The 17,579-nt window shown below is 44.5% G+C and overlaps 1 protein-coding gene across 2 annotated transcripts in view; it reads left to right on the top strand.

Moving 5' to 3' along the window:
- Positions 1–17,579, top strand: part of SCN5A (sodium voltage-gated channel alpha subunit 5) — a 216,621-nt gene that overhangs the window by 47,479 nt on the left and 151,563 nt on the right. For both annotated transcript variants that reach the window (XM_033164901.1, XM_033164899.1), the window contains exons 6-7: positions 3,420–3,644; positions 16,228–16,291. In XM_033164901.1, coding sequence (XP_033020792.1) covers positions 3,420–3,644; positions 16,228–16,291 — 289 coding nt within the window. The remainder of the gene's footprint in view (positions 1–3,419; positions 3,645–16,227; positions 16,292–17,579) is intronic.

Genomic DNA, 17,579 nt, shown 5'->3' with positions numbered 1-17,579 from the left:
TCCCAGCTGTTGTATTATATTGCCCTCCGCCACCAGAGCCTTTTCAAAAAAGCACACATTGCCTAGAATATTATTTTAAAGGGCTATTCATGTGTGCTAAAAGAAATAGAAGGTTTCTGCCAGTTTTACACACACCTGCCCGTTTGTGATAGATGATTTCTGTTAAGCAAGTCTTGTTTAGCTTCGCTCATTTCTGTCTGCGCTCCCCTTTCAAGCTAGTTCACAATCCGTCGAGACATCTTCATACATTGGTTACTGATGTGTGAAAGGTGGCACACAGCTATTATTTGTGCTTGGTCAGCATTATTCTCTGAGAGAGACTGAGCCCACAGTCCCGAGAGGAGGAAACATAAAGACTAATCCAGGAACAATGAAGACGGAGTGTGAGAAGCAAGCCAGCTTTTAACAAACTGCAACAGGAGGAGGTCTGGGCTGGACCTGCCTTTAGAAACAGGATCCAAATGGATTTCTAATTGATGGACTATTTGGCTGCTCTCTTCCCTGTTCTGTTGAAATAGAATCATTAGAAAGCTGATCTGCCTGCCTTTTTACACCGACCTTGTTGCTGTGTGCCTCCGTGAGAACATTCCCTCAAGGCAATGGCTATCAAACTTTCTGCCTGCACAGAATCCTTCCCAACTAGTTCTGCTGAGAAACCCATAGGTGCTTTGTTATGGAACCTTTCTCTCTTACAGAAGATCCTGGGGAGCATTTTAGGGTGCGCACAGTTCCTCTTGGGCCTCTCTGTTAACACATGTGAATGGCAGATGCTTTTGAGAACACATCCAATGCTCTTTCTGCAGAGCGGGTTCCATAGTTCACCTGTAGAGAAAAATGCTTGGCACACAGAGGGTTCTGCCTTCAGTCTCCAGCAGAAATCTAATGGCACTCACCATGACAGCTCTCATAGCAGACGAGAGCCCGAAACGCCATCCTTTTTATAAACGCACGTAAACCCAAAGAGCAGCTCAATTTATTAGGATCAGCATTAATACAATCCTGTGGATATTTTCCGTGGAAGAAGCTCCATTGAAGCGGGTGATGCTGCTAAATGATTACATTGCTTCAGCTTGTAAAACACATTGAGCTTTACCAAGAGATCTTCAGCCAGCTGAAATGCAACCGATAGCGTTTAATTAAAAACACAAGCAATCTCGCAAAGAAGCGCTACCATTAAAATGCTGGCAGGAAGTAGGAACTTCATCAAAGGAAAGAAAATTAAGCATCCCAACTCTGCTTGGTTTTCCTCTGTCTTCCTCTAAGGTGATAAGTCGCAAACAAACTTGAAAGCCTTGTTATCACTTCATTGGCTTGCCGGAACAAGGAGAGTTTGCATTCATCACGGTGTCCAAGCAGATGATGCCATCTCTCCTATTCTAAATTCCCCCTTCACTGCACCACTGATCTCCAGCAGAAATACTCTTGTCTGGGACCTTGGAGAGTGCAGTAAAGGCAGTCGGTGCTGGGCTGGCTGGACCAGTGTAAGTGAAGAGCTCTCTGTTCGTCTAACAGGAAAGTATCCACAGATCACAGGCTAAGCACACACTTCACATGCAGAAGTTTCCTGCCTTCAGTTGCCAGCTGAAAAGGACCTGAGGTGGCTGGAGATGGGAAAGATTCCCATTTGGGTCTTTGGAGAGTTGCTGCCAGTCAGAGCAGGCAGTTCTGATCTAGATGGCATTGAGTGGTGGCCAAGCTTTCTATCCAGGAAGCTTATTTGCCATGACTGATCTTCTCATTGAGGAACTCCCCGCCATAAGTTTCCAGTAGCCATAGGGGTTTCCTGAAAAGTGTGCACTTGAACAACACGGCATTAAGGAATTAGCAAATTTGGCAACAACTGCTTGTCAACAACACAGACAGCCAAACCAACCCACTCACCCGAACACCTGTTTTTCTTTAAGAAGTTGCTACTGCTTATCACCATTGGGCCAGTTTCTTTGGCTAATTACCTCTTGCATACCAAAATCTGGTCCTATCGAAGTTGAGCACTAGGGATTTCCTCCTACCCAACCAATGAAACACTAGAATCAAAGCCAATTTCATATGCATTCTAAGGTTGACTAATTTTCCAAGTTCACCCCTAATACTGAAATCCAAAATGCTGAGAATCCAGCTGTAAACCTTTACATTTCTGGGCAGGGGATCTTACATTCACCCACTATCGAAAATTCACAAAGGCAGCAATCCTATACCTGGTGTTACTGCAAGTCCAATTGAACTCGGTGGCACTGACTTCTGTAAAAGTACAGGGAATTTAGAATGTTGGTTTCTGGTTCTCTAGAGCAGTGTTTTTCAACCTTTTTTGGGCAAGGGCACACTTGTTTTATGAAAAAAATCACGGGGCACACCACCATTAGAAAATGTTAAAAAATTTAACTCTGTGCCTATATTGACTATATATAAAGTAATTCTCTTGAATAGGAATCAAATAAACACAATTTTTCCCACGGCACACCAGGCAACATCTCGCGGCACACTAGTGTGCCGCGGAACAGTGGTTGAAAAACACTGCTCTAGAGTCTTTTATTTGAGAACTTGAAATCACACGCACACACCAGAAATATAAAGTTTATTTGAGTATATGTGTTGGCTTGGAGCTTAGTTACAGTCTTTTCCTCATCTTAAAAAGCACCATTTATTATCAGATGTTCTGCAAACATGCACACAGAGTCAGTGTGAAGGGGTGGCACCCTCAGGAACCTGCTGGTGGCCCACATTTCAGGTGGAGTCCCACTGACAAGAGCCCCCTGGACTTGTTGCATTGCAGAGGTAGATTAATTGAGGGATGGGAGCCCATGTAGGGAAACTTGCCCAAGGCCTTCTGAAACCTTGGAGCTGATGCTATATGCATAACCCCTTGGCAGCTATTACAAATATAGAACCAGCCATTGTTCTTGGGTTTCACCAGTTTTGACCCTGCTTCTTAAAGCATTTCATTGATCCCCAAGTGATTGAGGACTGGAACCTTAATACCTCATTTACAAACAACATCGGGTGCAAGCCAAACCTTCTGGAATTAATGGCAAACGTCCCATTGAGATTATCAGAACTACACCAGATTAGTAGGGAGGAAAATGTATGGAAGATATTGGGACACAAGGGTGGAACAGTCTTTACTTTCACGTTGCACAGAGAGGGGGAGACTCCCCAACTCATTTCAATAGTCTTACCGGAATTATTTTCATTTCCCTCAGACTTCCAACAGATGTTTTGCCTGAGCTGGAGCCTCCAAATTCTCTCCGAATTTCACTACAAGTGAAATTCGATGGGAACTCTACCTATGCCATGCATTCACAACTGGGAGATACTTGGGGTGGGTGTCTTGTAGATGCTACTAGTACTGACTTTTAATACCCGTACAATGCTCTTGCACTTTCGTATCTCATCCTATAACCTGCTAACCTTTGTCTCCTTAGGTTTGAAGACCATCGTAGGTGCCCTTATCCAGTCAGTTAAGAAACTTGCCGATGTGATGATCTTGACCGTTTTTTGCTTGAGTGTTTTCGCCCTCATAGGGCTCCAACTCTTCATGGGAAATCTGAGGCAGAAGTGTGTCCGGAAGTTTAACACCACCATTAACGGCACATTTATACCGGACGAGGAGAGGTGGCCATCATTAGATGCTTTTTTAACTGATACAGGTAAGCTGCTCTCTTTGCTTCTGTGTTTTTTGCCAAATGCAAGTTTCTTCGCTTGCATTTATTATGAAAATAAATAAATCCAGATTCAACACACCATGGGGAAGCTCAGAGTTCTGTGCCAAGAAGGCTCAGCATTATGCATGAAAACATTTAAAAGGCCAACTAGCAGCTTTTAGCAGTGTTTGTTTGTTTGTTGGGATACTTCCAGGGGTGCCTTATCCTATATGAAGTCTCCTAGATGCTAAGATCTTCATAGAATGTTTTGTTTTGGGTCCTTCTGTTTTCTGGGCTGAGGTGGGATAAGGAGTGATAAGGAGCAGGGCCTCCTCTGTGGGGGCTTCATAGCCAAGGAAGCCAGTTGGAACAGCTCTGTAGGGATATTTAGGAAGCTGCTGAAAACTTTTCTGTGGGGGCACATTTTGGGGAGCAGAATGGTTGTTGCTGCAACATTATTAGCATTTGCAGAGTGCTAGGGGTCTTGAACCAGAGACTCGGGTGAACCTGGCCTCCAGGGAGAGAAAGAACCAGAGGATGGAACTGAGGATACCAGCTCAGCAAGCGTCAGGCTACGAAAAGGACCAGTGGAAATGTACCAGTTCCCATAATGCTTCTGATTCTGATCTAGTGCCTGAGGAATTCTGTTCTCTGGCTGTATCTTTCCCCACTGATCTATTATCTGGCTTCACTGCCCCAGTGTTTGACTGCCTCACAGTTTTCCCAGGGTTCTGTTCTACAGGAACCCAAGGATGCCTGGGAGAGCTGGGCATTGTCCCTCCAAGAGGCCGAGGCAAGAGTTTAAGGCCCACAGAGCACCTTCAGGACCTTGGAGAGCTCCATAGTCACATAGAGGTAGCTGTTTGTTCAAACTGAAGCCTAAAATATGATGTCTGGATTGTAGTGAAGCAAGCCCCCCTCCCCAGAGGAGGGGACCTGCTGTTAAAGGGCTCTCACCTGTGAGACACCTGTGTGGCTGAGGAGATGCTAGTATGGCTGCATCCTCTGGTTGGGAAACAGCTGAAATTCGTTCTGGCAGTTCTTCACTCAAGAGCCTCGTTCTCCTTTGTGTCTATTGCTCCATGCCTGGCCTCTGGGTTGTGGGTCAAGACACCCAGCTTTAAAATCTGGTTGCGGCTGCATGCCTCCAAGCTGCCACCCATTGCCATGGTGTTTATTGGCTTGTTGGTTTTAAGATGTTTTCTGATATGATTACTGTATTGTAGATTTGAGTCTTTGTTAGCTCCTGTGAGATACTGCTTATAGGCTAGCTGGCAGGGGTGCAGCTTTAGGATGAATGGGTGAATGAAACAGTTTGAAATCTTTCAGGATTTGAAGGCAGAGCAAGATGGCAAGAGGGTTAAACAAAGGGCAATTAGTTCACCAAGAAAGCAGCTAAGAGGGTCAAGTATTTGTATCTTGCTATGGCTCGGACCTTGATGGAAGTCAGTAGTAGTTACTGGGCAAGTTAGCTGCTCCAAGCCCTTGGGATGTGAGTCACTCCTTTGTTGCTGGGTGGGGGCTGAAATGCTGCCTGTCAGGGTTCAAAGGATAGATGAACCAGACAAGCTTTGTGAGAAGTGATTTAAAAAAAAAAATGTGGGAATGCTGTTGCTTTGGGATTGCAGCCCAGTTGAGCACCATAAACCACACTTTGGGTGGAGCCAGTGTGGTGTAGTGGTTAAGAGCGGTAGACTCGTTATCTGGGGAACCGGGTTCACGTCTCCGCTCCTCCACATGCAGCTGCTGGGTGACCTTGGGCTAGTCACACTTCTCTGAAGTCTCTCAGCCCCACTCACCTCACAGAGTGTTTGTTGTGGGGGAGGAAGGGAAAGGAGAATGTTAGCCGCTTTGAGACTCCTTCGGGTAGTGAAAAGCGGGATATCAAATCCAAACTCTTCTTCTTCTTCTTCTTCATCCAACAAAGTAGCTATGTTCACACAAGGATTTCCATTTGGGCAGTGGAGCTTGCCTTGGATTTTCCCCCAACCCCAAATCTGCACTGGAGGATTGAGGAAACCCCAGAACAGATTTAAGTGGTGCATGGGGGTGGGGAGAGAAATTTCCATGGCACAGCCAGATATTATTGTGCTAATGTTACCGCTACATTGGATGTCACCCTTCATTTCTCCGCCTGCGATAAAAACCCTTCTTGTTGCTTCCCCCCCTTTTCTATCCATTGCATACACCTGTAACTGAACCGGGCATGATTTAATGCAAAAAGGGGCAGGGATATAAATGTTTAAGATAATTGATGATAAGAAAGTGAATAGTAGCGTCCCTGTCCCTTCAAGAACCCACAGCATTACCTTCTCCCCATCAGTGGGAACGCTGCACTGATTACACTGCTGCCTATATCTACAAACTTCCTGGCCAGCAACAAATATGCAATTCCAGACTCTACATCTAGATCAGTCCCAGTTTTATCAGGACAATGAAACAAGCAAACAAAAGCATTAAAAAGATGCATGTCTAGGCAGGCGTCTTGTGGAAGGGTAAAGAAATCAAATTAATAGATGAAGGATTGGAATACTCTGCTACAAAACTAGCCTGTGCAGGGATCCTGAAACAAGAGAACTATTGTGAGAGCGAGCATCTGATTTAAACAGGAAGTCAGGGCTGGATTAATAATAATAATAATAATAATAATAATAATAATATAGATTCCCCGCTGAACCATGCCTTTGATGTTTCAATCTCATATCTGTCACTTTCCCTTTATGAATGTATTTAACAGAGTTGCTGCCTTTAAAAAACAAACAAACAAACAAACAAACACCGCTTCTTTTTAATGGCAACACATTCATCCAAACCTCAACAGGAGTGCCATTCCTGACATGCTAGAAAGGGTACATCTGTTGAATTTCTGCCTGCTGTGCAGCTTTTTAAAAGACAACAAGACTGGGAACATGGGTCTCTAACCGATGGTTCAATATCAACAATTAGTGGATAGCTCAATGAAGATGTCAACTCAGCATGCAGCCACCATGAAAAAGGTGAATTCCATGCTAGAGATCAATAGAAAAGGGAGCGGAAGTAAAAGCTGCCGATATCATCAAGCCAATATACAAATCTATGATGCAACTGCTTTTGGAATGCTGTGTGCATTTCTGATTGCTGCACCGCATAAAGGATATTGTAGAGCAGGAAAAGGTGCAGGAAAGGGCAACCAAGATTATTGTGGCAGGAACAACTCCCCTGTGAGTAAAGGTTACAATATGTAGGACTTTTAAAGTGTTCCCCCCCCCTTAATGAATGTAGACTCACTTCCATGAACTTGCAGCTGGCATGCTATCACCACACACCATAGAGTAAGCCCCATTGAATTCAGTGGTGCTTAATTCTGAATAGACATGCTTAGGAATGTGCTATGCAGTGCTCTGCCTTGTAACACTCACAGCCTCTCAATACCTATGCTGGAGAGGCTCATTCTGAATGGTTGTTAGCCAATTGCAGGACCGTGTTTTCCTAGCACTTCTTTAACCAAAGGGACAGAACACCTGCCTTGCTTTTGAAACAGCACAGAGTAATCCACTACAGGGTGAATGAATACAGCAGCCAGCAAGCATGGCATTTTTCAACATGGAAACTAAAGGGCTCAGGCAACAGTCCTTGGTGTAAGAACTGGGATGTTATGAAACCTGCTCCTGTTTTCACCCGTGAAATGTTTGAGAGTGTGGCATCCGTCTGCCTCGGGAGACAATGGAGGAGTGTGCCTTTGGGGGTGAGGTCAAGTTGTTGGAGGGTTGTGGCACCTGCTGTGGTTGTAGAGACCGATGTGGAAGGTACATGTTTTGTTGTAGCTGGGGAAGGTGAAGGTGTCCAGTTGTGCTGCTGCAGATGCACCATCGCGTTTCTTCTGTCTGTGCTCTTCCCTGTGGTCATTTCTCCTCTGATCACTGCTGTGGATACATGACTTGCCTGCCTGTCTCCACACACTGTGGTCATCTGCAAGGGATTCCCACCTGGCAAGGTGGATGTTGCCAGCCTTCATCTCATGTTTGCAGGCACCTTTGTAACGCAGAAGAAAAATTAGGAGAGGAAAATGGGCAGAGAGTCAATCTGCACATGGTCAGGAGTTGCGGAAGGCAGGACTTGCACCCTGAACTGGTTAGGCCATTTCATTTCTTATTTCCTAGGCTTTGGTGTTTCACTGTTGTCATGTGGTTGTGGGGGGAAACAACCCAACAACTCTTTAGGGCAAATATGAGTGGCAGCACTGGGGAATCAATCATTTTGTAAGTATTGTGTGGAGATGAATGACTTAACATCATTTGAGGGGTATTGATCATGCTACATAATAAGATTCCGCATTTCAATTGCTTGAAGATTGATGTCGCGAATGCAGATAAAGCGAGGATTAGGGACGCTAAATTCGATCAAACGAGGACTAGATTAAGTAAAAGCCTGCCACTGTTCATTAGGAAGTGGTGTCTCAGACAGAATCCAGAGGAAATATGAAGAGATGCCCGTGCTTGCTCAGGGGATCATGGTCTATTCAAAGAAAGCTAGCATGAAAATAGGGGGCCATGAACGAAGCATCCAGGGCAGAATCCAAATGAAATGCCATAGGGCAATAGCCTTCCCAGGGGACTCGGGTTCAGCCCCAGGGGTTTGTGGGCTTCTGGGAGGAGACCTGGGGTGAGCCAGCATCCTTCTCTCAGTGGGCCTTCCCTTTACCACAGTACCCCTACCACTGTGGAGTGTTGAGCATCAGAGAGTGCAGTGGAGGGAGGCAAAGATTTGCTTCCCTCTCCCTGTTACTAGACCAGCAATGAAGGTACGTGCCAGATGGAAGACAGAGAGATAGGCAGGTCGGTGGGTGAGCAGGTGTTGGATGCTCATTGGAGCTTGGGAGAGGGAACAGAGTCTTTCACGTGCCCAGTCATTTGGTTTTTCAAGCTCAATGTGTGGGAGTGTTCCTATCACTGCTCTTACGGTGTCCCCCCCCTTCAAAAGTTGTTTTGGTCAATTGTAGTCCAGCAATATTTGGAGGGCACCAGGTTGCCTAAGGCTGTCCTAGGATATTCTCACTTGCAAGGCAGTAAATGATGTCCCTAAATTTCTTCTACTTACCGCTTATAGTTTTAATTCTGTAAATGCAAAATGCTTGCCCCCCCCCCAAAAAAAACCCACCCTCACAAAATCTACCCATTCTTTGCCATTTGGGTACTTTTTTGTCTCAGCCAATGTCCCATGCTGGGTCCCTCCCCAACCTGCTTTTTTGAGGAAAACCCAACCCAGAGAAGCAGATAAGTGTCCCATCTTCTAACACACCTCACCTGGCTCTTTGGGAGGGGGTGGGGAACAGTACCACCCCCCCCCCCCAGACACATCTGAATCCAGCTTGAGGAAGAAAAATACCCCCTAAAACTTCCTGTGTCCGTTTCTTACTTTGTATTTAAAAACTAATGTACTGAGGTTAAATGGCAAATGCATACTATTAGAAGAACAATGCTTCAATGGTCAGAGGGGAAATAACACACATACTATATATGGATCCTTCTGTGGGGGTGGACATTATGGTTTCTAGGAAAGAAGCTTAAAATTTCTGGCCTGCCAACCTGACAGTGGAAAATGCAGCTTGATTGAGATATTAAGGGTACATTTAGTAATAAAGTGGAGTTTAAGATTTATGAGTCAGCCTAGATTTATGAGATGTAAATAGCAAAAGGCAAATATGTTATTTGGCTTTGTTGTTGTTCAGTCGTTCAGTCGTGTCCGACTCTTCGTGACCCCATGGACCAGAGCACACCAGGCACGCCTTTCCTTCACTGCCTCTCACAGTTTGGCCAAACTCATGTTAGTAGCTTCGAGAACACTGTCCAACCATCTCATCCTCTGTCGTCCCCTTCTCCTTGTGCCCTCCATCTTTCCCAACATCAGGGTCTTTTCCAGGGAGTCTTCTCTTCTCATGAGGTGGCCAAAGTACTGGAGCCTTAACTTCAGGATCTGTCCTTCTAGTGAGCACTCAGGGCTGATTTCTTTGAGAATGAATAGGTTTGATCTTCTTGCAGTCCATGGGACTCTCAAGAGTCTCCTCCAGCACCATAATTCAAAAGCATCAATTCTTCGGCAATCAGCCTTCTTGATGGTCCAGCTCTCACTTCCGTACATTACTACTGGGAAAACCATAGCTTTAACTGTACGGACCTTTGTCGGCAAGGTGATGTCTTTGCTTTTTAAGATGCTGTCTAGGTTTGTCATTGCTTTTCTTCCAAGAAGCAGGCGTCTTCTAATTTCGTGACTGCTGTCACCATCTGCAGTGATCATGGAACCCAAGAAAGTGAAATCTCTCACTGCCTCCATTTCTTCCCCTTCTATTTGCCAGGAGGTGATGGGACCAGTGGCCATGATCTTAGTTTTTTTTTGATGTTGAGCTTCAGACCATATTTTGCGCTCTCCTCTTTCACCCTCATTAAAAGGTTCTTTAATTCCTCCTCACTTTCTGCCATCAAGGTAGTATCATCAGCATATCTGAGGTTGTTGATATTTTTTCCGGCAATCTTAATTCCGGTTTGGGATTCATCCAGTCCAGCCTTTCGCATGATGAATTCTGCATATAAGTTAAATAAGCAGGGAGACAATATACAGCCTTGTCGTACTCCTTTCCCAATTTTGAACCAATAAGTTGTTCCATATCCAGTTCTAACTGTAGCTTCTTGACCCACATAGAGATTTCTCAGGAGACAAATGAGGTGATCCGGCACTCCCATTTCTTTAAGAACTTGCTATAGTTTGCTGTGGTCGACACAGTCAAATGCTTTTGCGTAGTCAATGAAGCAGAAGTAGATGTTTTTCTGGAACTCTCTAGCTTTCTCCATAATCCAGCGCATGTTTGCAATTTGGTCTCTGGTTCCTCTGCCCCTTCGAAATCCAGCTTGCACTTCTGGGAGTTCTCGGTCCACATACTGCTTAAGCCTGCCTTGTAGAATTTTAAGTTATTTGGCTTGGAGGGAAGCAAAACAGATCAATAGCTGGATGAATCTGAAGTTTGCCATCATTGGGGCGTGTGTGCAGGGGTTTTAAACCCCCAATTGAACTATTTTTTGGGGGGGAGCCCCTCCCAATGCACTTGACTGAAAAGCCGCAATCTAGTTTTGCAGTGCAAAAGCAGCATTCCATCCTGTGACCTGTCTATATATTGGGTTCAAAATACCTGAAATATTGTTCCACCCATTATATACTGGGGCTGTGCCTGGGTGGGTGGGTGGGAGGGAGTCACCTGCCCTGCATTCATTCAGTTTGGGGACAGGGCTAATGGGTTTTTTAAAAGGTTTTTTTTAGAACCTTTAAAAACTTGATTTGAACCCTATTTTAAAATTGGTTCAGGAGGGGAGTTACACTGCTCCCTAGCAAGTGGCTTCCCCTTTGTGCAGTGAAGCTGCTCGCAAAGGAGAATTACCATGCGCAGACTGATGTCCCTAACCATGGTTTTATGCTCTGTAGTACTTGTGAATGAGACCGTTAATTAAAAATAAAACAGGCCCTGCACGCAAGTTTGCAACCTAATTGTTCACAGCACTTCACAGGGAATGTTGTCTCAGTGATTGTTGAAGCAATTCTGAAAGGCTGACCAGTAGTATCCCAGGTAGCTGTGAGAGGAATGAGAGCTTTCCTAAGGTTACTCAGTGACTTCATAGTGAGTAATGGCTGAGGGAGACTCTGCTAGTTCTTTCGACAAGTGACGGGAAGTTTTTGTCTGTGATTGTCCTGCGATGGGAGTTTCTTTGCAATCTCAAAGGCCATCTGGCCTCACCTACATAATTTCCTTTCTGGCACCTTTTCTGCATTGCATGAGGCAGTCGAAATCCTTGTGACTAAGGCTTCCTTGTCGCTTGAAAGGCTGCCTTTCGGATCCAATTATTCCAGCTAGAAGTGCTGGCCGGTTTTGCACCTCAGCTTGAGACGAGGCTGAGATACCTGCTGAAGGGGATGAGCGTTTCTTGATCAATGGGAAGCCTGTTTCTGATAAATCTGTCTGGAAAGGTAGGAGGCTTTCTGCAACGCCAGAAGTGGGATAGGAAGTCAAGGAACATCGAGGGTCTGGCAACTGCTGGGTAACATCTCTGTGTGCTCAAATGCTCCCAGATCGCAAGTCCTGACGGCTGGCCTTTAGCAAAGGAATCTCAAATCACATTGTTGGAAACTGTGCGTATGTCAAGGAGAGAGAACTTGCAGTAGCACCACACTGGTTAAGCCTTTTTCCGCCGTGGGAGTTTATGGTAGCTGAGGCTGGTTGAGGCCTTGCTTTTAGAGGGAGGTTAGTCAAAGTGACTTGAAACTGTTTTTGTGGGGAATTGGGGCAACCAGGATTGGCTGAGGCCTGTGTGTATGTGTGTGTGTGTTGTTGTTGAATTTGATATAACAAACCCACTCGAACCCTTACAGACCCTCCAAGTGTCACTATATTCCAAGGACAGTTTTGGATGTACAGAAGCTGTCCTGGTTTCAGATTTGATCCCATAATGTCCTGCTTTTCCTTAGGATGTCCCTATTTTCATTGGGTAAATGTTGGAGGGTATGCCTTTAATGTGTTCACAAGAGCACATGGAGACTTCAGCTGCAGAGGAAGAGTTGGGGGCACCTGCAAACGCCCATGCTGGCCTCACCCCAATACTCCTGCAGAGCTGGGCCTGAAAGGGGCTTGTAAACGTGTTTAGCTGAATGTGCTTATTTATAAGCCTTTTCCTGTTCAGGAACCATTGATAATACGGGAGTCGTTCTCACGGGGAGGCACTCTTCCAAGCCTCCTTTAGACTTTCTTGGTGAATGCAGGAAGCTTGGGGTGTAGCAGGGACTTTCCTGTTCCCCTCCCATCCAATTTAAGCCCTCATATGATCTTTTGAATGGACGAATATGGTGTTGCTTTAATGTCGTCCTATCTGCAGTATCAGTTCCTGACCTAAAGGTACATATACTAGGCTGCCAAGGAGACAAGTGATTTGCAGGGGAGAACTGCACACATGGGGTGCGCTTAACCCTTCTTTTGCCAGCTGCTTGTTGGTTACACTGCAGCCCACATCTCTTGCCCCCCAGTTAGGGTTCTTGGATCTTGGTCTGCCACCAGATGCCATAATATTTCGACCAACCCATTATTGCAGAATTAGGTGAAAGACTAACATAGACAAAATTTGGATCACGTCATTTTGGACTGCAGGTTTGTCACATTCTGCAACGTTCCCCCTTGTAAAAATAAATAAAATCCAATCTAGCATGTCATGGAGAAATGTTTGTCATAGCCCCCTCTGATATTCTTGTTAATTTTTTCTTGTAGGTGCAATCCAGATCTCTGCTATCTCAGTCTACCACATTCTGTGTTATGCAGGGGTTGGCAACAGGGTGTCCTTCAGATGTTGTTAGACTACAAGCCCCGTCATCCCTGTCCCTTGGCCGTGCTGGCTGGGGCTGATGGGAACTGGAGTCCAACAGCATCCAGAGGGTCCCCTAGTGTAATTATAGATAGCTTAGAGCCAATCTTATACATCTTGTTGAGTGAGGTAATAGAATCCTGCAATGGTGATAGTGGACATCAGCGCAGGACAGGGATGATTTTTGGTTCCCCAATGCAAGAACTAGTGCCCCAGGAACAAAGGTCTTTATATATATATAATATTTTATTAACTTTCCAAAAATAACAACAATAAAAACAACAACAATACAAAATCAAAACAAAACAAAACAAGCAAATTGACTTCCCTCTAGCGCTTTCCTTGGTTCTATTATTTATCAACATACTGCATATCCATTGTTAAATTTAAAACCTATTTAAATTACCTATCATCCATTCATAACAAATTTACAAGTAATCTTAAAACCCTGCTAATGTATTAACCTGTGTATAATGCTTCTGTGTATATGCAATAAACATCTTCCATTCTTCTTTAAATTCGTTGTCGTCTCTTCCTCTTAGTTTCATTGTCAATTTTGCCATTTCAGCATATTCCATTAATTTAACTTGCCAATCTTCTTTAGCTGGGACACCTTCTTTTTTCCATTGTTGTGCTAATAAAATCCGTGCAGCCGTAGTTGCATACATAAACAAATTCTTTCAGGAACAAAGGTCTTGTCTGTGAAGTCTGTACCCTTCGTTGCTAGCTTTCTAATTCCAGAGAGGTTTGTTGTTGTTGTTTTTTCTTTTTGGCATAACTATTCATGGTGAGAACCCCCATCTGCAGACTAAAGCGGTACAGTCTCTTTTACCACCCCGGGGCTCTACCACTTCATTCCGCTGCGTTTTGTTGACAAGGCCCTCATTCAGCCCATAAGTGGAAGTGTCCCCAAAGAACAGCCCCTTGTTTTTGTGTCAAGCTAGAGTGATTTCCCCCCTTTGAATGGAAGGGGGACAGCTAGCACTGCTGTTTTATCTTTTATCTCTCCCGTAGCTGGTATGAGGCTGCTTTCTGAACATTCCTTCCTGCCACGGTCATGCTGTTATGCTTTATAGACGCCTTGCTACATCCAGAGACAGCTAAGTTGCACTCAACACCATCACACCCAACATCTAGCTCTCTGGGGGTGGGGGAATGGATGGGAAGAATACTAAAAAAAAAAAGGAAGCTGTTTGTTATTGATTATGAAACAATGCAGCTTATCTGGAAGCAAGTTGCTGTTCGGGTCCTTTTGTATTATTCGTTGCTGAGATGAAAGGCTTTCTTTCTTTTCTTTTTAGCAGATTCCCGAATTTTCTTTCTTGCTCATTTCACTTGCACCCCAGCATTTAGTCTGTTGAAGGCCACCATTTTTTTTCATGAGCCATGGGCAAAGTGAGGGCAGGAAGTTTGGCACTCATTCTGCCCGGCTTCAGATGGCAACCCATGAAAATGTACTGTAGTGTTATTCTGAAACCAGTCAAGAGTGAGGGATTGTTTTTATTTTTTTAAGAAAGGCGAGCGAGGACATTGCTCTCAGGTTGGCACCACCATGCAACAGCATTCTGAAGACAGAGTGAGGGCAGTAACTCCTGTCCGCTGGGGAAAAAATGGCAGCTGTTAGCTTTTAAGATGCCAGGAAGTGCTGTAGGAAGTTGACACCCCTGCCCATTGCTCCCCTTCACTCCCCCCTTAAATATTGTTCCTGCAAACGGATGGTGAAATATGGAGGGATAGCATTTTGGCTTAGCCCTAACTAGTTGGTGATGGAAGTCATGGGCCAGAAGAAATCCTTAAGAGATGTCTCTGTGGGCTTTTGTTTGTTGGCTACATCTCTTTTCTATTGACTATGCTATGAAGGCAAGGAAAAGCCAGGTATTTCCAAATTAGGCCGAAGTGTGGATGTGGGTGAGGGATGACACCAAAAGCACAACTCTCTTTTGCTTTTGCTCTTCCTTTGCTGGGCAAATGTGGTGCCAGGCGCATTATCTTGTATTTCGTTTCGTTTCGTTTCGTTTCACAATTTGTATGCCGCCTTACTACACACAAGGCAGTTTACAAGCTGAAGAAACAACAAAATAAACAGCAAAAATCACACACCTAATAACAATCTGATCCAATACAAAAAAGTCACAATAACTTTTAACATAAGCAACTCGTATCAAATAAAGCAATGTTCAATAATCCATTAGGATATAATAATAAACAGTAAATTTAAATATAGCAAATAATAAGTGAACAGTTTACATTTAACAATTACAATAAAGAATTACTAAACTATAATCAGCAAAAGTAACGGCATGTCACAATGCATAAAGTAAGAGCTGTTCGACAGTGGAATTTGCTGCCAAGGAGTGTGGTGGAGTCTCCTTCTTTGGAGGTCTTTAAGCAGAGGCTTGACAGCCATCTGTCAGGCATGCTTTGATGGTGTTTCCTGCTTGGCAGGGGGTTGGACTGGATGGCCCTTGTGGTCTCTTCCAACTCTATGATTCTATGATTCTATAAAATACCGCGAAACATGCAAAATCATGTAAAAGGATCAAGTTGAGAAACAAGGACGCACAGCTTATAAATTTGCGTTGTTGTTTTTTTAATTTTTTAAATATCCATGCACTCCCTTCTTCCCCACTGCTGCTGCTGTTCTCAAAGTCATGATCTGGGAAAGGCTCCTAGGGCTGGAATGGGTGGGGAAAGGCAGGTGGAAAAAGCCTTTGCCTGATGGACAGCACAAGCCTTTCTCCCCTCACTTGTATACAGGCCTCACCTGTGTTTCCCGTAGAAATCCAGCCCCTCTCCTTATCTGCAGAGCCATCTAAGCATGAGGAGTCTGTGTGCCAGAATCTTATGCAAGAGGAAGCCACCTCTATGGGGGCAATGGACTGGGAACTGTCGTTTGGGAGGGATGCTTAGTTTAGAGATCGCGGCTGCCGCCTTCATAAAAGGGACCGCCCAAGGTATAGGTTCATAGGGCAGATGTTGTGGTATTGTTTTCATATGGTCCTCCATGTTGACAAAAATGCATCCTTGCGTGTAGAAAACTAGTACACCTGGGTGAAAGATTCTAGCCCAGCGCTAGCCTTCTGTGTTGCAAGGAGTTTTGCACCATTCACCACCTACCGTAACCGGGCCAGCGGAAGATATCAACATCTCCCAAGCTTGCTGCACCTTTTGTGAAGGAAATGTGCTGGAGATAAACGCTGACTCTGTTTGTGTTGCAGATAACTACTTCAAAAAAGAGGGCACCATGGACGCACTGCTTTGTGGCAACAGCACAGATGCTGGGTAAGTAATATTTGATTATAGTTAAGCAAAACCTAGTATTATTACACCTTTTTAATGAGGTAGCACTTCATAGTTTCCATGTTGGCACCGGCATTCCTTCTGTCTAGATTATGTTTTTTAAAACAGTAAAATACAGCAAAATACAGCCTCTGTAGGAATGTTGTTAAGAACCCTAGCTAATGAAACACCCATGTTAGGGTATGTGTGTGTGTTTGTGTGTGTGTGTATCCCCTTCGCCCTCAAATATAGTTATTAGTTCAGCTCTGTCCTACTTACAGGAGAATGGAGATTTCCTCTTCTAAGGGTCAGCAATAATAGACATGGCAGTGGTGGTGAATCTTTCAGGCATGATAATGCAATTTTCCAAACAGTGGGGGAGGAAGAGTGATGTGTCTTGCCAGTTCAAAGCCGCATTCTTTCGGAGTCTTATTACCAGTTCTTTCTTTAGCCATTCATTTCTTTTTTTTCCTCCTGGAAACTTGATAATGTGTTTGATGTTGTGGATTAGTGCCTTTAAAAAAATAATAATGAAAGAAATATGAAAGAAAAAGAAACGGGGGGGGGGAATAAAAGTGAAATGCGGGAGTGAGACATCAGAAATACAAGGGAGAGACTGATTGATGATTAATTCTAGTGTTCTCCCTCGGGAGAAGAGGGAACAGGCTTGTGTTCTTTAACGTCCTTTGGAAATCACTGAAATGGCATCTGATTCTGGAGGTCTAAAAACTGGCTGCTCCAGAGACCGACAGGTGCCCTCTTAGGAACATAGCAAGCTGCCATGTGCTGAGCCAGACTGCTGGGACTAGCCCCGTGTTGCCTACACAGACTGGCAGTGGCTCTCCAGGGTTTTAGGCAGCAAGTTTTTCCCAGCCCTGCCTGGAGATGCCAGGTATCGAACCTGAGGCCTTCTGCATGCAAAGCAGATGCTTTGCCCCTGAGCTACAGGCACCTGAGGGCTCCTCTGCATGTTCAGTGAAGGAACTTTGCGCAAGGAAGCATTGCAGGAGCAGACTCTGTCCTCACACTACGCATGTTCCATTCAAACAACTTTAATCTGTTTCAGTATATGTAATGCAATTTCATTGGGGATATATTTCACAAAGAATGGATGGTACTGGAGAAAGGAGGTGGCAGTTGGGAGTTGACAGTTGGGAGTTGACAGTTTTTCCTGTTAGCGCTATCCTGACTGTGAAGATGAGAGCAGTTTGTAAATAATACTTGTTGTTCAAGAGTTGGCAGCCTGGAAAGTAAAGATTTATTTTCAACCATTTGTGTAAGGCATATACAG

The sequence above is a fragment of the Lacerta agilis genome, chromosome 12, assembly GCF_009819535.1.
Source record: "Lacerta agilis isolate rLacAgi1 chromosome 12, rLacAgi1.pri, whole genome shotgun sequence".
NCBI lineage: Eukaryota > Metazoa > Chordata > Lepidosauria > Squamata > Lacertidae > Lacerta > Lacerta agilis.
Note: the sequence above shows the minus strand (reverse complement) of the source record. Positions and strands in the feature narration are given on the sequence as shown.